This window comes from Mytilus californianus, unplaced genomic scaffold (assembly GCF_021869535.1).
Source record: "Mytilus californianus isolate M0D057914Y unplaced genomic scaffold, xbMytCali1.0.p SCAF_12, whole genome shotgun sequence".
Taxonomy (NCBI): domain Eukaryota; kingdom Metazoa; phylum Mollusca; class Bivalvia; order Mytilida; family Mytilidae; genus Mytilus; species Mytilus californianus.
Genome location: NW_026262604.1, coordinates 55427272 through 55454603, shown reverse-complemented (window position 1 = coordinate 55454603; position 27332 = coordinate 55427272). Strand labels below are relative to the sequence as shown.

General features: G+C 32.1%; 1 protein-coding gene across 3 annotated transcripts in view; it reads right to left on the bottom strand.

Moving 5' to 3' along the window:
- Positions 1-27332, bottom strand: part of LOC127722041 (NAD(P)H-hydrate epimerase-like) — a 139264-nt gene that overhangs the window by 22903 nt on the left and 89029 nt on the right. Inside the window, exon 1 of one of the 3 annotated variants that reach the window (XM_052228887.1) lies at positions 9279-9510. The exons of the other annotated variants lie outside the window; for them this stretch is intronic. Coding sequence (XP_052084847.1) covers positions 9279-9388 — 110 coding nt within the window. The 5' untranslated portion in view covers positions 9389-9510. Of the gene's footprint in view, positions 1-9278; positions 9511-27332 lie in introns of those variants that run through there. 3 annotated transcript variants of the gene reach the window in all.

Sequence of the window (27332 nt, the reverse complement as noted above, 5' to 3'; positions counted from 1 at the left end):
TTTTTCACGTCATTCGGTTTGCTATTTTTATAGACTGGGGTAAGATCTGCTCTTTTCCATTGATCTGGAAAATTAGACGTACTTAAGGACAAGTTAAATAGCTTACATTATGGATACTTTAATACAGAAGATGCTTCTTTTAATAATTTGGAATTAATGAGGTCTGGACCAAAAGCTTTTGTGGGATTAACAATTTTCAATATATCTTCAACTTCAGTAGCAGTAAGTTTATAGTTTCACTAATAATATGAAGTTCTTCAGGTAACATAGCACTTGAGTCATCAATATTTGACTGGCAAGAAAAAAAACCGATTAAATTCATTTGCCTTTTCGATTTCATCAAATATTAAGTTGTTATTAACCATTAATGGAGGTACATCCGAATAATTGTTTGACCGTTTTTCACCAAGTACTAGTGGACGGGTTACTGTTCATGATTTTTTAAATTAAATTGTTGTTAAAATCATCCTTTGATTTCCTTATTTAGCTTGTAGCTTCATTTCGTATTTTCTTAAATATTGTCCAATCCGATTGGTTATTATATTTTTTAGCCTTTATGTGGATTCTTTTTTTTCCCCTATCTTTTTTTAATATCATTTGTTAGCCATGGAGGTTCATTTTTCCGAACAGTTATTATTTTACTTGGAATACAATTTTCAGCGGCCTCTATGATAGTTTTTGTTATTTCAGTTGTAAGTTGTTCAACGTTATTAGAGTTTATCACAGAATCCAATTTTTTTTTTCGGATAAAATATTACGATATCTGTCATTATCTCCAAGATCATATAGGTAAATTTTTCGCTTAAAAGTTTTTTGACGACATTTTGGAAAGTTCAAAAGACTAATTACAGGACAGTGAAAACGTATATGGTCTAATAAGGGTGGCCCGATTCCACAGTATGTTATTATGTGAGCATCATTTGTTATAAAAAGATCTAACAATGATGACGACGATTCAGTAAAATGAGTCGGCTAATCTATCATTTGAGAGAGACTAAATTGGCTTAACAAAGATGTAATGTTTGAATTGACAGGGGCTAGTTGGTTTTCGTTAAAATCGCCTGTGGCCATTATGTAATTAATAGTATTATCATTGGACGCCATATCAAGAGAATATTCAATTTTGTAAGTTGAAACGTAGGTATACTATTTTTCACCTCTAAAAAAAAATGCTTATTGAGTTTGAAAACAATCAACATGATTATTTGACACTGAAGATTAAAAGTTGTGGAGTGTATATTAATTCAATTTATCATTTGATATTTTCCAGAAAATGGCATAGAAAATGATTTTTTTTCAACATAAACAAATTAAAAACTTATTTTATTGCCAATCTCTGATAATTGTAACCTATATCATTGATTAATTACAGATGAGGATTACACAGATGTATCACGTAAAATATAGACCCTACTTGAATACCTTTTTTTCATCTAGATTTCATATTTGTCTTTTCTTTTGAAAAAAAATCTTGTTTATCCTTAATCATTTTTCTTTCAGACATAATTTATAGAATCACTTTATGTAGTAAAGATCAAAAGTAATAGGCAACAAATAAATCTATCATTTCTATATATATACATTTGTGTATTCAATAATGAGGTCAAGTATTTGTGTATTGAGATGAATTGTCTGTTTAATTATGTAAGAATGAGAATGATAAGTAATTTGGTCAATATGATTGGCACTTAAGGAGGTGGGACATTGTAATAAAGGCCCAACCTTTTATCTGATTGTTTGGCATCATGGCAGTTTTCAATTATATTATAATTGTATTATTACCGTTAATTAAAATGACAAAAATAGCCTGCAAATTGACAAAACTTAAAGCCATACATACTTCAATGAACTGCTCAAAAGATATAACCCAAATTTTTCACAGTTCATATGTGCATATTTACACAGACATGAGAATTATAGGGAACTATATTTCAGTGTATATACATTTTGTAGATTTAGATTCTAACTTGTGCTACTTTTTGCTTTGGAGGCCGGTGCCTTAGGAAAGACTTGGAACGAGTTCCAATCGTTCCAAAAACGTGTTTGAATTCGGTAAAATGATTGGTTGATTGAGGTAAAGCAACCAACAACGAGTCATCCAATCATCTTTAATACTGGAATCAAACGTTTTTCTTTGTTTGATCCGTTTTACTATTTCTATGTTTACAGTAGGCGAAACAATTTACTTTGTAAGCTCAATATCCTTTACCCAAAGATAGAGTCAATAAAAAGTAATGACAGGGTTAAAATAAATAAATTATTTATTACAAGAATTCCATAACAAATAATAAAGAGTTTAAAAAAAAGAAATATTAATTAAAAGAAGCTATCGAAAACGTTTTATTTCTATGTCTATAACAACTAGACGCTTTCTAGTACTAAAGTTTCTAGTTAAAGAGTTTTTGGCAATTGTTTAACATAAATATAATATTAAATGAAATACAGAGTTTTTATATTACTATATTGAGATTTGTTTTTTTTAGTTTAATTCAAATGCATGTAAATGCTTCTTTGTATCGCAAACAATGGTAAAGAAGGAATAAATAATCTGCAACTACATTATGAACGTAACTGTACTTAGCTCTTAAAGAACCAAAATGGTTTCTGTTTCTTTGCAAAACTGAAACAATGAGTTGTCTTTGGTACAGGGTGATAAGTTCTTACATATCTTTTTAGAGCTATCAGAATAATCTGCCATATAACTGTTCTAAACTGCGTAGAACGCTCTCTGATTACTATTGCTTGCTTGATTATTTTGTGTTTTCACGCCACTTACAGCACTATTGGCTATGTCGTAGCATCAAGTTTTAATTTGTGAAGGATGCCGGGGAGAATCACGACCTTCTGCAGGACAACTGGCAATCCTAGTCATCAAAGATAGGAGTCAAACGCACCTATTACGTGCGGAGCTCGAAATCACAACCTCAGTGGTGACAGGCTAGTGGTATAGTTGATGAACTATTTAGACCACTCGGCTACTGATTACTAGTAAGTTAAAGAACAGTTCTAGTTGCAGATGATGTCAGTAGTTAACCTGGTTTTGCTTGTAAGACTTGGATGTTTATTCGTTCTTTTAGTTCTCAAGTTTAAAATTCATTTCTTAACCAAAGTAATATTTTACAGAATCGATTTACTGTTTACAATATCCCATCAATTCCTTTTATATCCATGAAAGAAAGAGATATTACATAAAAATAATAATGGATTTAAAATTAATAAAATATTATTTTACTAGAAGCTATTTTAGGAAACGTAATATTCCTATGTCTTTATCATGTTTATTAACCACACGTTTTTCTAGTACTAATATTTCTCGTTTGAGGGTTTTTAACAATTGCTAAGCATGGAAAAACTATATTAAATTCAATACGGAATTATTACATTTCTGTATAGAGATTTTGCGTTCATTGAGTTTAATCATAAGCATTAAGTTTCTTTATTATTCCGATAACAAAGGTACAACAGGGATAAATTGCTACAACTACATTAGGAACTTAGCTACTTCGACAACCTTAGGTGTAGCTCTTAAAATACTTATATAATATGTTTATGCTTATGTACAACAAATACAATTTTAATATATTTAGCAATCCCATCTTTATTTCCTAATATTCTTAAAATATTCAATAAATAAATAGCCATCACTAACTTAGAGATATCTGAGAGATCTTAACTAAGTATAACTAATTGTAAATAATAGAAGATATTCAACTTGATTTGCTCAGCTGATACAACCAACTCACTGCTTAAGTCAGTTTGGATCAGTTCTAACCAGTATTCAGAACTGTCAGAACAATCTGTCATATAACTGTTCTAAACTAGAACCCCCTCTGGTTTTGATAAACATAAAAATAAGAAGATGTGGTATAACTGCCAATGAGACAATTCTCCAACAGAAAACGAATGACGAAGATTTAAACAACTACGTATACGTCAACTATCAGAACAACAGTTCTGGTCGCCGAGTAAATCTGGTAGGATTAACTGAATTACAAATACTGTGGATTAATTATTATTCGTGCGATACAAATTTCTTGGATTTTGTGGGTACAGATGAACCACGAATTTAAATGTTCAACGAATTACAATTTTTTATAGGGTTATATGAAGACTTTGGCAAAACCAAGAAATCAAAATCAACGAAAATGCAAGTTTTTTTTATCTATCAACAAAAATAGGTACCTTTTGAATCCACAGTAAAACATTATTCAACTTGATTAGTTCGACTATTGCAAACAGTTTTCTTTGATTCATCATGTCTTTATTTAAGTATGTATTTTACTACAATACGATCAATCGTTCAAAGGTTACCACAATACAATTAACAACGACAAAGGATATTGATGGGTACATTTGCACCCTATACTTTACATAGTAAGTTTTAATGTTTAGTTTATGATATCTTGAGACCAGTTTAATGGAACTGTCATTTATTAAATGCCGTAGACGGGATCATTAACTGCAATTTTATAGATTGATTTTAAATAATAATGTCGTAACTATTTAAATAATTGAACATGCTCATAGGTTAAGATTAACATAATTGAAAACACACATATGCTCAAAAATTACTTTTTGAAATCAATAAGCATTTAAAAAGTGAAATGTTACTTTGTTAACCTTTTTAAATTTAGTTTGTTATATGTTCCTGCTGTCAATTAGCATTTAATCCAGCAAGAACAAAGGCCATTTTCCCTTTTTGACAAGGCATTCAAATCTAAACGAAAATGTTAAAATTATTTGTTTTTACTGTTTGCCCGAAACCTAATCTGGTGAATTTCAATTACAAATCGAAATAAACACAAAATCCGAATGGATAATGTATCTCATAATAAGCCATTAACCAGCTGAGGATCTTCGAAATTAAGCAAATCAACATAATAGTTCATATGTGCATATTTACACAGACATGAGAATTATAGGGAACTATATTTCAGTGTATATACATTTTGTAGATTTAGTAGCTAACTTGTGCTACTTTTTGCTTTGGAGGCCGGTGCCTTAGGAAAGACTTGGAACGAGTTCCAATCGTTCCAAAAACGTGTTTGAATTCGGTAAAATGATTGGTTGATTAAGGTAAAGCAACCAACAACGAGTCATCCAATCATCTTTAATACTGGAATCAAACGTTTTTTTTTTGTTTGATCCGTTTTACTATTTCTATGTTTACAGTAGGCGAATAAATTTACTTTGTAAGCTCAATATCCTTTACCCAAAGATAGAGTCAATAAAAAGTAATGACAGGGTTAAAATTAATAAAATATTTATTACAAGAATTCCATAACAAATAATAAAGAGTTTAAAAAAAAAAGAAATATTAATTAAAAGAAGCTATCGAAAACGTTTTATTTCTATGTCTATAACAACTAGACGCTTTCTAGTACTAAAGTTTCTAGTTAAAGAGTTTTTGGCAATTGTTTAACATGAATATAATATTAAATGAAATACAGAGTTATTATATTACTATATTGAGATTTGTTTTTTTTAATTTTAATTCAAATGCATGTAAATGCTTCTTTGTATCGCAAACAATGGTAAAGAAGGAATAAATAATCTGCAACTACATTATAAACGTAACTGTACTCAGCTCTTAAAGAACCAAAATGGTTTCGGTTTCTTTGCAAAACTGAAACAATGAGTTGTCTTTGGTACAGGGTGATAAGTTCTAACATATCTTTTTAGAGCTATCAGAATAATCTGCCATATAACTGTTCTAAACTGCGTAGAACGCTCTCTGATTACTATTGCTTGCTTGATTATTTTGTGTTTTCACGCCACTTACAGCACTATTGGCTATGTCGTAGCATCAAGTTTTAATTTGTGAAGGATGCCGGGGAGAACCACGACCTTCTGCAGAACAACTGGCAATCCTAGTCATCAAAGATAGGAGTCAAACGCATCTATCACGTGCGGAGCTCGAAATCACAACCTCAGTGGTGACAGGCTAGTGGTATAGTTGATGAACTATTTAGACCACTCGGCTACTGATTACTAGTAAGTTAAAGAACAGATGATGTCAGTAGTTAACCTGGTTTTGCTTGTAAGACTTGGATGTTTATTCGTTCTTTTAGTTCTCAAGTTTAAAATTCATTTCTTAACCAAAGTAATATTTTACAGAATCGATTTACTGTTTACAATATCCCATCAATTCCTTTTATATCCATGAAAGAAAGAGATATTACATAAAAATAATAATGGATTTAAAATTAATAAAATATTTTTTTACTAGAAGCTATTTTAGGAAACGTAATATTCCTATGTCTTTTTCATGTTTAATAACCACACGTTTTTCTAGTACTAATATTTCTCGTTTGAGGGTTTTTAACAATTGCTGAGCATGAAAAAACTATATTAAATTCAATACGGAGTTATTACATTTCTGTGTAGAGATTTTGCGTTCATTGACTTTAAATCAGAAGCATTAAGTTTCTTTATTATTCCGATAACAAAGGTACAACAGGGATAAATTGCTACAACTACATTAGGAACTTAGCTACTTCGACAACCTTAGGTGTAGCTCTTAAAATACTTATATAATATGTTAATGCTTATGTACAACAAATACAATTTTAATATATTTAGCAATCCCATCTTTATTTCCTAATATTCTTAAAATATTCAATAAATAAATAGCCATCACTAACTTAGAGATATCTGAGAGATCTTAACTAAGTATAACTAATTGTAAATAATAGAAGATATTCAACTTGATTTGCTCAGCTGATACAGCCAACTCACTGCTTAAGTCAGTTTGGATCAGTTCTAACCAGTATTCAAAACTGTCAGAACAATCTGTCATATAACTGTTCTAAACTAGAACCCCCTCTGGTTTTGATAAACATAAAAATAAGAAGATGTGGTATAATTGCCAATGAGACAATTCTCCAACAGAAAACGAATGACGAAGATTTAAACAACTACGTATACGTCAACTATCAGAACAACAGTTCTGGTCGCCGAGTAAGTCTGGTAGGATTAACTGAATTACAAATACTGTGGATTAATTATTATTCGTGCGATACAAAATTCACGAATTTAAATGTTCAACGAATTACAATTTTTTATAGGGTTATATGAAGACTTTGGCAAAACCAAGAAATCAAAATCAACGAAAATGCAAGTTTTTTTTATCTATCAACAAAAATAGATACCTTTTGAATCCACAGTAAAACATTATTCAACTTGATTATTTCGACTATTGCAAACAGTTTTCTTTGATTCATCATGGCTTTATTTAAGTATGTATTTTACTACAATACAATCAATCGTTCAAAGGTTACCACAATACAATTAACAAACGACAAAGGATACTGATGGGTACATTTGCACCCTATACTTTACAAAGTAAGTTTTAATGTTTAGTTTATGATATCTTGAGACCAGTTTAATGGAACTGTCATTTATTAAATGCCGTAGACGGGATCATTAACTGCAATTTTATAGATTGATTTTAAATAATAATGTCGTAACTATTTAAATAATTGAACATGCTCATAGGTTAAGATTAACATAATTGAAAACACACATATGCTCAAAAATTACTTTTTGAAATCAATAAGCATTTAAAAAGTGAAATGTTACTTTGTTAACCTTTTTAAATTTAGTTTGTTATATGTTCCTGCTGTCAATTAGCATTTAATCCAGCAAGAACAAAGGCCATTTTCTCTTTTTGACAAGGCATTCAAATCTAAACGAAAATGTTAAAATTATTTGTTTTTACTGTTTGCCCGAAACCCAATCTGGTGAATTTCAGTTACAAATAGAAATAAACACAAAATCCGAATGGATAATGTATCTCATAATAAGCCATTAACCAGCTGAGGATCTTCAAAATTAAGCAAATCAACATAATAGCTGTTGATGTATTACAACAAGTAGCGACGAAATTCGGCCAATATCGGAACATTATTTCCTAAAAAGTACTTCAAAAAAAGGAACACCTTAGATATATACAAATTGAAGTTGAAGGTCAGATGGGAACAAAACATTCCATCAAAAAAGATCATTAAAGCTTTTCAAGCGTGAACTTTTCATTCCTACGAATCAATAAATCGACAACGCTTGATATAGAATACATATCTCCCAGGTAATACGATATCCAGACCTGGTGGTCTATGCTTACAAGGCAGCTATTAAACCAAGGATTCATATTTGTAAATTTGGAGACATTCGAATGTGTTACGGACGGCATCATCATTCGGTTGACCATTATGGAATATCCGTGTCACAGATGACCACGGATATGTTCGAAAAGGACGCTGGAGATACCAAAAAAGGGAGCATTAAAACTAATTAATAGAAGACAAAACGACAGAATCATGACAAAAAACGAAAAACATCGAAAAGACATACAAAAAACTACATATAAAACTAAAGACTGAGCGACACGAATCAACCAAATGCCGGTGTGAACCCCGATTGTTTCTAAAGGCTGAAACAAAATTCTGCTCCACATGTACAATGTAATAAAAAGTTGGAATGTTTTGTCTTTACGTGCGGGTATAGACTGATTTACCTTCTATCAAAGAATTTTATATAGATAAGACTAAAGATAGATTTGATCAGCCTTTTTCTTTAAATGCCAAAAGCAGAAACAAACGACAGTAATTACAAAAAAAATGACGACTTAAAATTGTACAGACTTTTATTAAAAAAAGAGAGAAAATCAATAGTAAAACAACAATTAAAATCAGTACATAACTTATAAATGAAAATGTTAACATGAGTAAATGCATCAGTCTTTTTATGAATTGGGAATACATCACCCGTCGGATCTTGCCCAAGGCATTTTTGGGTAAATATCGTTTATCAATCATGTCTATGCAGAAGGAAATATTTATAAAAACAATGTATTTTGGTTACATATGTCGTCTAGTTGCGATCTATTCATTATACAGGTATTTGTATCGCTACTTCAAAATTCAGATCATGGTAGATTTGTGGTTTTAATCAAATGTTAGCGCAACTATCTAATCAAAACATACAAGAATACCTTTTAAACATGAAAACTAAAACCGTGCACACGTGACACGTTTCGCTCATTTTGCAATTAAAATAAAAATCGCCGAACATATCCTCTGGCGCAAAATTTATCTTTACGGTATATCAGAATTAGTAACAAGAAAAAGCGTTAAAAAATAAAACCCAGTGATTAAATTTTGCTCTTAAATTCGCGAAATGTAAACTCTGCAAAAGTACTAACTCTAGTCATATGTATTACAGGATCATACAGAAGTTGACTTTTTATCTTATCACCGTCATACAGTAAAATGTCCTACCTCATGAAAGTCATCTTACTGAAATCAAAAGCGTTGTCCTTGGCTTCATCCTTTTTCTTATGGCTACCCTTTCGTCGGAAGGAGAAACGATTTACTGTTATCCTTTCCATTTCTTGTTATGTCATGCGTCCACAGATAAAACAGTTATGATGCAGTATGATGAGACTCAAGTTAGTTTATACAATTTCTTTATTAGCTATCGATGAACACATAAATTTTTTATATCTGTATTACTATCAAACTTTGCTAATAATATTAATGTTTTATCTATTAAGGATATTTTTTTGCAACTTATCTGTACACTTGTTAATTAATTATACATTGGAACAATACTCAACGGTTAATCAAATGGAAATGTTATATGACTGTCATACTGTCATGACATGTTCATCTAAATGCGTCCAGTTTACCCCTGAATGCGGAATAAATACACAAATAAAGCTTGGACTACGCACGTCAACACTACGTTAATGTATTCGTCTTTGATCACATTGGAATATATAAATCCAAACCGATTAACAAGATCATACACAAGATAAATATTACGATATCGTTTTTCTATTATTTCAAAGAACTAATTACATAGTTCAATTCATATCCACCTTGCGATCGAAACGACTAAATATCGTAGAGATAAGGACTTTTGTTTATCTGATTCTTAATAACGAAACTTTAAACAAGTTGATTGGTTTAGCTGATGCAAACAATTCTCTTGGATACTGGTCTTTGCAAACGTATGTCCAATACAATACGATAAATCGTGAGCTGGTTATTACAGTGTGAGCTATAACGCCACAGGATCTGACTTCTGTTGACGTTCGTCCCATACAATTATCAGTATTAACTTCCGATTAAAATTATTGTTTATTTTATGTTGTCACACACGGTCTGAACAGTGACGTCCGTCACACTCTGCATTTAGTAGAGCATTAACTGCAATTTTATATATTACTTCTATAACAGATATTCCTGATATGAAATAACGAATTTGCTTACAGGTAAAAAATAAGTTAAATACGATTTTATCATGTGAATATTTATTTATTGTCGGATATTTATTCAGAACTAATAGCTTATTGAATATACGTAAACAATGATTATCAAAGTAACTAATTCTAAAAAAAAGTTGGAAATTGAAATACTATATGAAAACAAATGAATCAATATAGAAAACATTGGTTTATATAATATAAATGCATCACTCAAAAAACGAAAAATATATGTCATAGCATAACTAGCTGAATGATTTAGGGCGCTGATCTTTTTTTTTTATATCCCCCTAGCACATCATAGATAAATACACGATTGTTTAACGTGCATTGTTTGTTTCCCAATCATCACTGACTTTGGATTTTACATTTCAATTTAAAATTCAGTTGAATAGATATAAACCTCTAAGATGGTTTTTGGAAAAAAGCTGACTGTACATACATCTGTACATATGCATAACTTGTTCCTATTGCTGTTTAAAACAGATTATGAAAATATATATACATTAGTTTTTATGGCGTCAAATTATGGATCCAGAATACGACAAGAGGAAGGATTGTATATCAGTTATCCAATACTATTTGACGGTCGCATTGCTTCACGAAGCAGACGTCTCCTCTGTTTCTACGTGCAGAACTATCCAAATACAATCATTACTTTTCTTTAAAATGCGACGTTGCTGCTATGACCGGGTTCAACTTATAAATTATCAAGTTCGAAAAGTACGATTCAGTGGCATTATGCCAGTATCTGCATGGACCAATAACATATGATTTATGTTTTTTTCAGTTTCAATTAAAATTTAATTATTTCCCAATGATTAGTCGTTGTATCATCTTCAATGCGTGTTCGTTTCGTTTAGATTCCGTTTCTCACTTTAAAAGTACCCAAAATCATGTAATGAAATATGAATATCATATCTTTTACAAAATACTTAGGATTTTCTACCCCAGGAATAAATAAGAAATTATGGGTCCTAAATTCTCTTCAACTTCAACGTCGTACTTTTTTATTCGAGCTTCCCTTGTGAGTCTTTTGTAGACGCGCATCTGTCGTACAAAATTTTAAGCCTGGTATCTATGATACGTTTATTTCGTGTAAAATTTTCTCAACTTAATTAATAAATATGACTTTTATATATTCTCAAAAAAGGTATGATGTTTCAATAACATTGTGTATAGACGGGTCTTTCTAATTATCCCCCTTAGTATTGCACATGTCCGCACGAGGTCATCGATATCCGGTCGCCATTAAGGTCGTGAAAAATTGTAAACATTAGAGAAAGCACGCTATCTGAACACACATAATTTTATTGTTGATACAACCAAAATGAATAATCTGAATCCACCAGGCTTAGATAAAATAACAACATGGGCAGACGATATGAGGGTATGGCCAAATGTTATGTACGGTGATGTGTACAACTTTTTAATTTCGTCAAAAGCTGTCGATGGTCAAGAAATGAAGAATTTCAAAAGCCTGCAAAGTTATAATTACTTTCAAAGTGGAAATGTCGGAGCTATTACGCACCATGTTTATACTGACAATACGTTTTTAATGAGGGCAGAAGTCCGTTCTTCCCAAACAGTATCGAGAATGAACAGTGTATATGTACATTCTACACAAGATGGCACAGTGAAAAATGGATGGTGTTCGTGTATGGCAGGCCGATGTCATGCGTGTAGTCATGTTGGGGCTCTTCTTTGGAAGTTGGAACATGCTTTGAGAAATAGTCTTACTGGGATTGCCTGCACTGATGAAAGTGCTCAATGGAATAAAGGGACCACAAGGAATGTGGAACCAAAGGCACTCTCCAATATAACATTTAAGAAGCCCAAGGTTGGCGAATCTGTCATGGAAAATAATGAGGATTATGTGCCGAGCGTTCGTGACACTCCTCTATTTTCCTCAGATGCAGAATTTAAGGCAGCTATAAAGAATTCACCTATATCCAAACTGTTCGAAATAAAAGGAACAACTGTTTACAAAAGTTTTAATTGTACACCTATGTCTAATGTGATAATCCAAGAGGAGTATGGCGAACATACTTCTATTAGTTCATGTAGGAAATGTTACACCCTTTTCAATAAATATATTGAACTTAATGACACAAAAAGGAAAAACTTGGAACTTGGAACAAAAGGTCAAAGTAGCAGTGTTTTATGGAAAGATGCAAGGAAATTGCGCATAACTGCAAGCAGTGCAACTAAAGTGCCAATTAAAGACACAACTGATGCAACAGCATTTATTAGGGAACATTTGCATCCCAAATTTACAGGGAACAAATATACGAGACATGGTACGCAGCAAGAACCTGTGGCTAAAGAGAACCTACGGTCACTGGGAAATATTATTATAGATACCGGCATGTATGTCTCAACTGAGGAACAGTGGCTTTCTAGTAGTCCAGATGGAATTTTAAATGGTGACACATTACTTGAGGTTAAATGTCCAGTTCCAACAAAATGGAATACACTTGAAGAACTGATAAATGGTGGGAAATATGATGTAATTAAAACCCCAGAAGGACATTATCAAATTAAAGTCAAAGGAAGTAGGGGTTATTACATGCAGATTCAATTGACTATGTACTGTACTGGCCTTCGAAAAGGCAAACTGTACCTGTGGAGGTGTCCGGATGACTTTATTTTAATAAATGTCGATTATGACCAGGAATATGTTCGTGAACAAGTCCAAAGATTAAAAGACTTTTATGTGAGAAAAATGATTCCCAGAATTGTTGATGAAGTAGACAGTGATCGTCTCACTTTCAGTAGACTGTTTTGTAATTTTATGAGATAGATTTTTACAATAATAATAATTTTATGGTCTAAAGCTTTAAGTTGTTCATTTTATCTTAAGATTCAGATTGACCCTGTAAGCATTTGTACTTGTAAATCAATGTATGGCCAAGGAGGTTAAGGATTTAAACCAGGTCAGACATCTCTGCTAAGCACACATACAGTATACATGTGTATATTTTTGACAGAATTTACAATGTACATGTAGGTTTAGAAGTAAAGACTAGTTGACTCAGAGTTAAACAATGTGTCCTTGTAATAATACAGTATATTAATATAAAAATAAGGAGATGTGTTATGATTGCCATTGAGACAAATATCCACTGTCAACAATGAGAAAGACCCATAATAAATGAAAGGCCCAAACATAAAAAAAATTATGAAACAATTATATTCAATTGAGAAAACAAACAGCCTAATTTATCACAAAAGAATCTACAAAAACCAAATATGACCGACATGAACCAATGACAACCACTGATTTAGCTCAACTGGTTAATAGTACAAGGAATGTATAACAGTAACATATTCTCATCGCAATATTCATGTAATATTTACCACTGGACGTTAAACACTATCACTTAATCTAGGTCATCGTTTAGCATGTTTAGTAAAAGTGCATGCAAAATCACACACTTAATAAATAGCATTTTGAATTAAATGTTTAGTTATATATAATTACATGGAGTAAACATGTACACTAGTCTGAAAAACAATTCTTAAATTTGATAATTATCTCATATTAATGAGATAACACATTGGTATGCAATGTTGATGTTTGGACAAGAAGACTTCATAGACATGTGTGTAATTTACTAGGGATAATCACAGTTGGAAAGGCAAACAGTGTTGACTTGTTTACCTTCACATGTTAACGTAATTGATTGTTATGTAATAAACATTTATTACCCCAGGAGTTCACTTCAGGAGACCCGTAATTCCTACTTTGATCATGTTGATAAGTCCAGATGCTTATAATTCGATACAATTTAATAATAAAAAGTAATGAGCAGGTCTATGATTACCAGTATATATATATATAATTTAATATACAACTATCTTTTACATTGTTCATAACAACAATAATAATAAGAAGACCAGGAATTATCGTCTCCAAGCTAGTTTATACTCACTTACATTTAATGACATCCAAGACAGGAGATTTAGTCCACTTTTCATTGAAGAGTTTTTGATGATTTAATCTAACTTTTATTGTTGGGTTACAGTCTCATTGACATATATCACACTTCCTGAATTCTTTCAATCAAGTCAATTATGGAAATCAATTAATTAAAATAAAACAATCTGAAGGTTGAATAAAAATGTAATAAAAAAAAATGAAGGACAAAAAATACAATTTACAATGTAATTATATTCAATCCGTATCTACATTGACATCCCGTATTAAATCTGATCTCAAATTTACCAATGCAGAACAAACAATAAGAATGTCATCAAAATTCTTTAAAGACGACACTGGTACAGTTCCACTTAAAACTTTAAAAACTTTCAGTCTACGAATAGCACGCTCTACATGTATTCGTACATGTGCAATACGTCTAGTAGTTGTGACATCTTCATTTGAAAGCTGGGGTTTGCATTTTGTAAATGCAGGAATGTTTAATTTTACACGACGAGGAAAAAGAAAATCTTCAATTGTAAATCCACGATCTGCCATTACTTCGTCTCCCGGCAATAAATAGTTTAAAAATCCACTCTTTTCCACGATAAACTTGTCACTAGCTCTGCCGCCAAACGCTTTAGAAATAAACATGAATTGTCCATGTGGAGATATTCCAACTTAATATTTTGCGGTATTGTGCGACTTGTAATTACTGAAAGTTTCACTTCTAGTTTTCAAGTTCGTAGGTCGTTTTATAAATGTTTCGGCACAGTCTATTATTACAGTGGTGCGAGGGTAATTTTCTCGGAAAGATTCGGGACAACATGCTCGTATTGTTTCCCTCGGCAACCATGCAACTAAGTCCTTAAGTTTTTCTGCAAGGACTGGCATCCAAGCATTAAACATTTTACTAGCTAAACTTTTAGAAATTCCAAATCTACGAGCTAAGTCATCAAACAGCAAGTTTAGTTTAAGTTTCATCAAAACTAGTAGTAACTGGTCTGCGACTTCAAGTTGAAAGTTAAATGTATTTATTTCTGACATAACCTCTGCTAACGTAAAGAACACTTCTTTACTTACACCAGTATATAACAAAAAGTCACTGTCCGTTACTATACTTATTTTTGCGGACATAGCGCTACTTTCAATTTTAACTTGAACCCCCTTTTCTTCAGTTAACGCCGTATTTTGAATTCTATCATGTCTATGATCACTTGTATTTTATTCGAGCTTCACAGGTGCACCTTATATAGACGAAACCTGCAGATGGCGTAGCAAATTATGTCTTGTACCTTTGATGATTCTGTATCAACGCTTGCAAAACAAAAATGAAATATCTTATTAAAATACATTGTACCGTTCTTTTACAATAATTACAGTTAAAACACTGGTTTGCAATTAAACTACCTCCTTTCAATTATAAAGCTCTGGCAATGTATTTGTTTTAATTGGCAAAGGAAAACAATGCTTTAATTGAATTTTAAATATAATAGCTGAGGACAAAACAGTCACAAATGAATACAAAATACATTAAACAAAATGTCAGAAATGGTAACAATTAGATTACGCATTTCAGAGAAAAATATTTATTTTTATTTAATGCAATCAATCAGTTGAAATTTTAAGCGAACGAGTAAATTTATTTCCTGACATGTTTTTGTAATCTGTTTCCATTCAATACAAAGAAAGTATTTCGAATTGCTTTTAACTTCAGTAAAAGAATCTGTCGAATAAGATATAATCATAAATATACCAAATTCCAATGTATCAGTCATCGCTAACCAAATCAATCGTTCTTGCATTGTTTTACACTTATTATACAATTTACAAGTTGCATGTAAATGCACATAAGTATTAAAATATGTTATCTTAAAAGGTTACATAGTTTTATGAGTCCATACGGTGAACCTTTTTGATACATTCCATCAAATGTAATGTTGTCACGTGACTTTCTGAAAAGAGTACATGAAATTTTCCACATTGGAACTCAAAAGTCGTAATGACAACATTCTGTATCCAAATAGCATCATTTTAGCCCGCAAGAAGATGGTGGTCTGTTGGGAGCGGATAAATCACTTGCACAACGAAAGCTTATTATGTAAATGTGTAATCCAATAGTGCATAACTATGCCAACCAAACTGTTATTTTCATTTTCATAAATCACAATTTGGATCACATAATTGCATAAACTGCAGCACTTCCAAAATAAGAAAAATGATGACTAGTTTCATAAAGCGACTTTTTGAAATATATTTAGCCTGAAGAATTCGTGTCATGCATTTTTACATATGAAAGCGTCTGCAACAAAATGAATTTGGACTCAAAAATTTGAATTGCCCCTTTAGTACCTCCCGCCTCATTTAACTGCAAATGAACATGTATTTGGACTTTTATAGGTCATCAATTCGATATAAAGCTAACAGCTCTGTCAGGTACAATATGAGCTGCGTCCGATAAAAATCGACAAATGAATATCAATACATCTGTTAACCTATTTCGGGTTGAAAAAAATCTCTACGGAAAGTCTGTAACTGTTTGAAAATTGAGTTGTTATAAGAACCCAACGAAACAGACCATACTTCATCCTTTATTTCGTATTTGAATGTTCCCAAATCAACCAAAGTCTTATAGATGTACATGTAGTTGTGCACTTGCATCAGGTCGATTTCTATCCGACGCAGCTCATATGTATACCTATCTTAAACATAACGACATACAACACTGGAGTCGTGGATACTTGTCTCATTAGCATAAATACCAGATCTTCTTGTTTTACACGAAATATGCTTTGCAGAACAACACAACAGTAAGCATTGCTTCTATCTACTTCAAAAAGAAATGTCGAGCTTTTAATATTTTAAAAAGATAGTCTAACATCAGTAATTTAATATATTCCAATGCCGCTGGAAAACAGAAAACAATATGTGTTCTCACTCTATCTCTCTAATTACTGTAAAACATATTAGTATTTACAATTATCTAATACTTAATATTGTTTATATATCATGACATCTGTTGATCTGATTACATTGTCATACATATTATAAAAATCAATTTGCAAAGTTTGAAGTTTATTTCAGCTTCGTCGGTGGTCTAGAAATAATACATAAACTGAGTTTTACCGTAATGTAATGATACCATTTTATGTCTATACCGACGTTTATTTTGTTAGATGTGAATCATAGTTTAAATTATATAAGAGGTTGCCAATCATAAGTTTATTTACACAATGTGTCTGTAACTATCTTTTAAACAAATACCTGACCAGTTTGGAAAATCTTTCTACTTGAACAAAACGAGATAAAGCTACAAATACTCATTTGTATATGAAAATAGAAAAAAATAACACATGTAACAGCCAAAGTTGTTTATGTGTGTGCTTGCAGTGTGATGAGCACAACTATCGGCGGCCTTTTGTATATATAGCGGCAAGTTATTTTAAGGGGAATATTCGGAGTGCCCAGGAAAACCACTTAACTTCGGCGGGAAAACTTAAAATTATTGTCGATTCAGATGAGAGTCCAACGCACCTTGCCACGAGTTGGGCTTGAACTCACAAAGTCAGAGATAGTTCTTGTGTTTACCGTTGATTAACCACATGAGACTACTCGGCCATCGAGGCCCCGAGCACCCAAAGTAGAAAAAAGTGTATCTCTATCAAAAGGTGAAGACACACAAATAGATAAAAAAAAATAATAAGAAAAACCAAACATACGCTTAAATTTTGCACCGAATTAATAGAGTGTTACTTCTATGTTCAACAGTATAATAGCTATCACTGCGTTTTAAACATTTAGACTAAGTCAAACAAGATGGTGTGTGTATAAATACCATTTGTAGCGTGTCAGAGGTACAATATGTCAGTTTGTCGGCGTGTAGCCCTGTTGTTTTTATTTATTTATAAAAATTACGCGGGGGAAATTAAGGTGTTTCGAAATAATTGATGTCATAATAAATAATTAGGAAAAAGATAATCACCATGTGTTGAAGTATGACATCGGGATATGCGATGGTTACTTATTTTAATATCAATTCAAGCTGTATTCTGTATATAACAAAACAATTTGATATGATCATAATTAACCATATCACGAAATATATCCATTAAAATGTATATTGGTGTCTCCGTATAACGTTTGTATTACAATGACATTAATGCACACAAGTTAAATGCACGAACAACAAGACGTTCTATAATCCATTAAACCTAATCCATTTACACTTTCCGTTTCTTCCGCCTTTATATCCTTATTTCGCAACAGCAGAGCAAGTTTTACATATAGATTCTACCACTGCATCGAGTGTGATACGATATTTATCCACTCGAGACAGTTAAATTTTCAAATTTAAAACGCGAGGCTCGCCGAGCGTTTTAAATATTTAAAATTTAACTGTCGAGAGTGGATAAATATCGTATTACACGAGATTTGTTGGTGGAATCTGTTTCTCTAATGATTTTCAAACAATACGCAGGCAAATTCATTCCTTCTTTTCGAGTGATCTGCAAAAAGATGTGTTCTTTCTATGTGACGTCATCAGGCATGGTCGCCTTTTTTCATGCCGTCACGATAGGAAATTCAGAGGAAAGCAAGAAAATTCGACGTCATAATCGGATTTTAACCAATGAAGAACTGAGATCAAACGAACCACACATTGATTAATTTTTTTTTATACAATGGGTGCAGAAAGGGATAAATTGACGAAGAATTAGAGAAATAATAATATATAGCAGGGACATTTGATAACAAAATTCAAATTTTGGAGCTCCTTACTATAGCTCTTGTTTATTGTTTTTTTTTTAAATTCATTGCTAGTAAAAACTAAGGAGATGTGGTATAATTGCCAATAAAACAACTGTCCATCAAAGTTCCAATGAAGTGTATGTAAGCAATTATAGGCAACCGTACGGCCTTCAACAATAAGAAAAGCTCATACCGTGTAATCGGCTATAAAAGGCTCCGACATGAAAAATATGAAACAATCGAACTGAATTAAAGGCCCCTGACTTGGGATAGGCACAAACAGAAAGTGGCATTGTAGTATGTATTATGATTTAAACCCAGTCTTAAAATCATCGGTGAAATTGTATGTTATTTGTGGCTTTGAATTGCTGTTTTTTTTACGTGACAGAACTTTTTCTTTAATTTATACCAATTTCGGGCTCAATATCCATGGACAGGTATATGACATACAGCTTTCGATTCTAAAACATCGAATCATGTCATCATCGTCAAGACCAAATTGCACCGGTTTATGGTTATAATGCATGGTAAGTGTAACTCTGTATGATGCTTAGGATATACCAGTTCATTCGTCCTGGTAATATGCAAGAAAATGTAGCAGATACATCAATTCACCCACGTAATTACCATGTTTCATTGTTTAATGAGCTGAAAAAAATGTAATACTTTATATAATGTATTTCTTAAAAATCATTAAAATATCAATTTCAACTTACATAAAAGATTATTTGAAGTGTACAACATAATTACAAATTAATTACTCTTTAACGTAAAATCTAATCAAGTTTGTAAATAGTCCATCACTTCAATTACTAGTAGATTCATTCCAATCAGAAATTAGGTATGTACAAATAAATTGGTTATCTAAGAAAAGCCTTACATCGCTAAGGAAAATGAAAACATTTTGAAAACAAATTTATAGCAACCACACTACTGCTTTTTTGATTATACGAAATTCAAATAAAGTCGACGTCCTATTAGTTTCCGATAGATAAGATTAATTGAGTTTGGATCTAGCGTTGTTGTATTTGGCATTTGACATCTCAATAATTAATTGCATGTTACAGCATTCGATTGTGACATCAATTTTAAGCTGGGAATACGCGGGACAGGTCTCACTGTAAAAGAGAACATCTAGTCATCAAACATAATTTCTATTTCCAGATATAATTCTGGTATTTCTCTTACAATATTCTTATCTTCACTAAATCACAACATTAAATGGTCGCAAAAATGGATATACTCATTTATTTTATTTACAATTTATTTTTTTTTCTCAATATAGTGTTTGTCAAGCTCGACAACTTCAATTTTACAATGTAATACCAAGAAATGAAATATAAGTTTATTTTAGTGACCTGACAAATCACGATCACCGACTTTGAGGATCATTTTCACATATCATTTTTATGTTCATGTCCTGCTTAGTATGCTATTTTTTCCACAGGACGATTAACTCGAATCCATCAATCAGCAGTATTACAGACAAATTGAATCACTTTAAGCTGATGTTTTATCTATTCAATATTGATGTTAGTTGTCATATTTCGTACTATAAAGTTATTTATGTTTTGATAATCGTTTGATTATAAAGCTTTATTTTGGCCGAAGAATTAAATGTTCGTTGTGATTTGTTGTTTGTTGATCTTATATGATTATATTTCCATATTACATTAATATAAATGAGAATTCTATTTTCTGACATGACATGCATGACGTTAACTAACCTGTTCTTGAAATAATGTGTTAACGTCGTAAAAACAAACTTGAAATAAATATATTGTCGCAAATTGAGTTGACCTAGCCATGCAAAACGACAGAATGATATCCATATAATGCAAAATTAGCGAAACGTTTGTTTTCAGACAAAATTACGGCGTAATAAGTCTCATATAATGAACAATTCTGCGAAACCTTGTTCTTGTGTTTGGAACTTTAACAGTATGACATAAAAGTTACGCTTCCGGGGTCAAACATAAACACAGGGCTTTTTTGGCTTTACGGACGCTTCAGTATGAAATAATATTTGACAAAAAAAAAGGATTTCAGGTGACACATTTGCTTATTGCGTTCATTATTGAAGAAATAACTCACAAATTCTGAAATTATGTAATAAAAATAATGAGTTCCCTAAGTTACGGTTCGGTATATCGTAGTTTTTACCCCCTCAATATGGTGTTGTCCAATAAAAATCGGAATTACAAATCAATTGTATTATGATCTGCTATATGAGACTTGTCATCTAAATCAGATGTTAAAAGATTAAATTGGGAGTCTACGGATAAGACTGCAATAACCTAATATAGCAACGTGCTAAATTCAATAACAGTAACAAGCTCATAAAGAAATGTATGTTTTCTTTTTTTTATCACACAGATACATATACATAAGCTAATTGTTAAATGGCCAAACGCACTACATGTTGCTTCTCGCCTATGAAAATAGCTCTTAGGGGTACGGGAAACACATGGTAGCTTAGGAGTAAGAATAAAGTGTTAGGTTAGGGTGGTATGGCTCCCAATGGTGTAGTATCGTGTAAAATGTTGCAAATTACAAATCCAATTCAGTGTGTCGATCTTGAACAAAGCCGTGATCATATACACATACAATTAACATGTTCTTGTCCTGCTATGTATGTTATTTTTGCCACAGGACAATAAACTCGAATCCATCAATCAGTAGTATTATTCACAAACTTTAGCACTTTAAGCTGATGTTTTATATTTGCAATATTAATGGTAGGTATATACTGCAAAATTTGTAAATTAAGCATTCATTCATAGAAAAAAAAACCAACTTAACGTCTAATTCTATTTTTCTTTTTTGTAAACCGTTACGTTTTATTTAATACGATACATTATTTCTAAAGTGACATATATGTGGCCCATGGGCCGGGTGTAAATATCGAATTGCTATGTATATACTTTATAAATTTATGTAATGATACACATGTCCCTATAATAAATAATTACTTACTTACTTACTTACCTATATCATATTGCGTACTATGACGTTATTTATGTTTTGTAATTGTTTGAATATAAGGAATGCATTTTGGCCGCAGAATTAAAACTTCATTTTGTCTTGTTTTTCGTTGATCTTCTATTTGCATATTTTATAAATATCAATGACATTTTCTGACATGTCGTTAATTAATTTATTCTTGAAATAATGGTTGACGTCATGAAATTGAATAAATATGTAGAAGCAAATTGAGTTGACCTATTCATACAAAAACGACACAGTAATATCCTTTCAAATGCAAAATTAGCAAAGTATTCAATTTCAGACACAATTCCAGAATAAACAATCTCACATATCGAAAATTCCTCGAAAATTGTTCTTGAATTTGAAAGATTAACAGTAATAAGTCCGAGCTATGCTTCCGGGGTCAAACGAAAATACCAGGCACTTATAGGCGTCATGTAAGCTTCAGAATTAAATTAAATGTGACATATAAGGCGGGTATCAGCTGAGACATTTGCTAAATATGTTTATTGTCAGAAAGTAACTCACCAATACGTTCTGGAGTTCAAAATAACCTTATTTACGGTCCGGTAAACCGTAGATTTTACCCCCCTCAAAATGAAGTCCAATAAAAACCTTATTATGATCTTCTTTACAACACTTCCAATCGAAATCAGAGGTTAAAAGATTAAATTGGAAGCTTACGAGTAAGACTGCAACAGCCTTGCAACGGGCTAATATAAATACGAGTAACAGGTTCATAAAGGAATATATGTTTTCATTTTGTTAATCACACAGCGAAATGTACATAAGCAAAGTGTTTAATGGCACAACGCACTACATGTTATTACAGGAAATCAATCAGCGACTATCGTCAAAGCACTTTGTGCATTGCAGTACTTTGTTTTATAGTTTCCGTTCGAATAGTTCTCGGGTTTTATAAATATTTTACTCTATGAATTAAAAGAGGATTCGTCACAGTATTCATTACACTGTCAATATACAGGTTATTCATTATATATTTGTAGTAAGCTTATTACCAAAACTAAGACAAAACACACGATCAAATATTGTTAGAACTACTGGTTGCCTTGATATCATTATTCTTCCTTAACAAGAGTGCACACGCTGAAATGTCTCGCCTTCTTTACTAATCATTGATGTTATGTTGATAGTTCTAAATATAAAGCTTTACTACAACTATCACATAAACTTAACATAATCCAAGAAAATGAGGTCAAGGTCATATAAACCAAACAAGAAATACATGTACACCTTACAATCATTCAATACACTAAATATAGTTGACCTATTGCTTATAGTTTCTTACATACAGACTTAAACAAGAAAACTAAACATTGACTAATGAACCATGGTGAAGGTCAGATGAACCATGCCAGGCAGATATGTACAGCTTGCAATCCTTCCATACAACAAAAATATTGCTTATAGTAACAGAAAAAGAGACCAAAACACAAAAACTTAACACTGAGCTATGAACCGTAAAAATGAGGTCAAGGTCAAATAAAACCGGCCAGACTGACATATACATCATAAAATATTTCCATACAACAAATATAGTTGACCTATTGCATATAGTTTTAGAACAAAAGACCAAAACTCAAAAATTTAACATTGACCACTGAACCATGAAAATGAGGTCAAGATCAGATGACACCTGCCAGCTAGACATTTACACCTTACAATCATTCCATACACCAAATGTAGTAGACCCATTGCATACAGTATAAGAAAAACAGACCAAAAGACTACTTAACTTTTACCACTGAACCATGAAAATGAGGTCAAGGTCAGATGACACCTGCCAGTTGGACATGTACACCTTACATTCCTTCCATACACCGAATATGCTAGACCAATTGCTTCTAGTATCTGAGATATGGACTTGACCACCAAAACGTAACCTTGTTCACTGATCCATGAAATAAGGTCGAGGTCAAGTGAAAACTGTCTGACGGGCACGAGGACCTTGCAAGGTACGCACATACCAAATAAGGTTATCCTATTACTCATAATAAGAGAGAAATTAACATTACAAAAAATCTTAACCTTTTTTTCAAGTAGTCACTGAACCATGAAAATGAGGTCATGGACAATGGACATGTGACAGACGGAAACTTCGTAACATAAGGCATCTATATACACAGTATGAAGCATCCAGGTCTTCCACCTTCTAAAATACAAAGCTTTTAAGAAGTTAGCTAACGCCGCCGCCGGATCACTATCCCTATGTCGAGCTTCCTGCGACAAAAGTCGCAGGCTCGACAAAAAACTGTGCATATAAAAGAGGGACGAAAGATACCAGAGGGACAGTCAAACTGACAACGCCATGGCCAAAAATGAAAAGACAACCAGACAAATAATAGTACAGATGTCACAACATAGAAAACCAAAGATTAAGCAACACGAACCACCATATGTTAGCCATAACACAAAATAAAAGTGCTTGTGAAACACCACCGAGGGGCGAAATATTGCTTTCATTCTGAACTTTATCAAGCAAAGAAACATATATATTTACTATCATAAATGATTTCTCTTTCCGTCCATAGCTATAGGGGAAACCAGATACATTCATAAAACCTACACTATATTCTGCAACTTGATTTTATGGGTTGCAATAAAATTTGTAATTAAGAAAAATCCCTTGTCCGTGTTTAACCGAAACTTTGAAGTTGGTCTTTCCTCCTTCTCCGCTAGCACGCGGCATTAATGAGTAAAGGCAAACACAGACAGATTCGATGTCAGAATAATGTGTCTAGTAAGGGTTAAATGTCTTCCTGTGGCCAATTACCATGAGAACTAGCACGAAATAAATCCAACTAATCTTGTCGGTCTAGTAGAAAGCAAGGTTCATATTCATATCACTTGTTTCCCTCGGTTTTGGTTTGTGACCCGGATTTGTTTTCGCTTAATCGATTAATGACTATAGAACAGCGGTATACTACTGTTGCCTTTATTTGTTCCCGTCCAGCATATGCATTTAATTAGCAGCTGGACGTTAATAATCATCAACATCAATAAACCTTACATTTTGCCTTTTCGATACTCACGTGTATACACATATGCTGCCGCTATTGTTGTTGTATACAAGGATTGTGAAAACTAATATACAAGTTGTGCTCTAGGGTGTCAATTATAGCTCAAGGACATCCTGATTACCATCAGTTATCCAATAGCTATTTGCGGTTTTGACAAATTGAGGTACAAAGCGGAAAACAAACACAATAGGTGGCCAATTTTTGAATCTATGATTATGATTTTTTATCCAGGAGACACTGCTGGTTTTTATGCACGGGTACTCAATTGTACATGCTTTAAACCTGGTATCTTTGGTGTTTATTTCACCAACGGCTGAAGTGAAATGTCTTACGTCATGTTGTAGCAATGTTTTTCTTGTTACTTATATTTTATTTTTCAAAATATGATGATTTACAATTAACTTGCATGCTTTAAAGTGAAGAAACCAGGCAATATAACATATGGTCTTAATGGCAAAGGAATCCGATGCTTTAATTACATTGTAAATATCGAACAGCTGAGTACAAGCCATCCCAATGTGAAATACAACTAAGCAAACAAAGATAAAAATTGTATCTTATTACGAATTAGAGTGACAAAATATATTCACTTATCTTATTTTGCTAACAATTTCTTTTCATAATATACAACTATTTATGCTCAAACACTGATTTGCAATTAAACTGCATCCTTCTAAGTGAAGAGCTCGGGTAGTGTTACCTTTTGATATGGTCTAAACAGCAAAGGAATCATTGAATTGCAATCATGAAACAGCTGAGAACAAGACAGGTATACGTAGAATAAAACAAAACAAGCAAAATATAAGAGATGTATGAATCATATTACGAATTACAATATCGTTATATATTATTGGAAATTTTCATCACAACAACAAATATGTGTCCATTGAATACAATGGAAGCATATCGAAATGATTTTATTTCAACTACTTAATGTTGAATAAAATGGCTTTATGATGCAGCAAAATAAAAAAAAGTATTATCAAAACAGTATCCTTCATCGCCAACTTCATAGATCGGTCTTTGAATTTCTCCACAATTGGCAGAACTAACACATTTTATGATGGTGTTGATTATGATGATGAGTTGTAATTCAAATTGATATTGTCGTATTGAACATGTCATAGTAGTCGGACATATTATTCCAATTCGAAGCCAACATACTGTCCTCTTACCTCGTATCTGCATCGATCAAGCCTTGGAAAACACTCACGACCTACTTCACTCAAACTGAGCACGCTACCATGAAACCACAGAGGCGGTAAACCCGATGTACAACTTAAATGCAAATAAACCGAATTATTCCAATATGTTATCAGGAAAGATTACAGAGTACTGGCTACAATGGGTTTATCGACCTTTGGGCTGCAATTAATCGAGTTGAACTCGGTAAAAAAAAATACTAAAGCATATACATGTGCAATACACACAATATATTCGAAAAATACGCTGTTATTCATGAACTTTGTATAAAGATAAATATCGCATGTGTAGATGACACTCAATATTAAATACACTCTAATAACAATGAAGTGCATGCCTGGATCATTCCAGAAAGGTCAATAACTTGAAGGCATATTGACATTCAAACTATATCATACATAATTTACATTACATTCAGAGTATAATAAGCCCGAACACCATTCCCGACAAAAAACAGTCTTTATTGTACGTCACTTTAAGTATAATTTCCGGAGAAAAATATCATTTTTTTTAAATTAAACCGTGCTTTGAAAAAAGAGAAAAGTTCAAATTCAACTGCGAACAATGACATGTAAAGAATGTTTTCTAACCACACAGGTCTTTTATTAACATTTTGTCTTTGACAATTAAAAATGTTGTTTTAGTCAAATTTATAAAGATAAATTTGTAATATAACACACATATGTGTAAACATCTTTAATTTTGTGTTCCAAACTTTTAGACATTCTGTGCATTCAGAAAAGTGCTTCAATCGCAGCCGTAAAGTTTTGTTGTATTTTTTTGTACTGTTATTTGGTATATGGACTCAAAAATACATTTATCAAGAATACAATTTGGATATATGTCATGTCAATTTTACCTAAATACAAATGAGTATAAAAATAAGAAGATGTGGTATAATTGCCAATGAGACAACTCTCCACAAGAGACCAAATGACATAAAAGTTAGCAACAATAGGTTATCCTACGGCCTTCGACAACGAGCAAAACCCAAACCGCATAGTCAGCTATAAAATGCCCGAAATGACAAATGTTTAACAATCCAAACGAGAAAACTATCGTCCTGGTTTATGTACAAAACAATGAACGAATAACAAATATGATATACAGCAACCAACAACAACCACTGAATAACAGGCTCCTGACTTGGGACAGGCACATAATG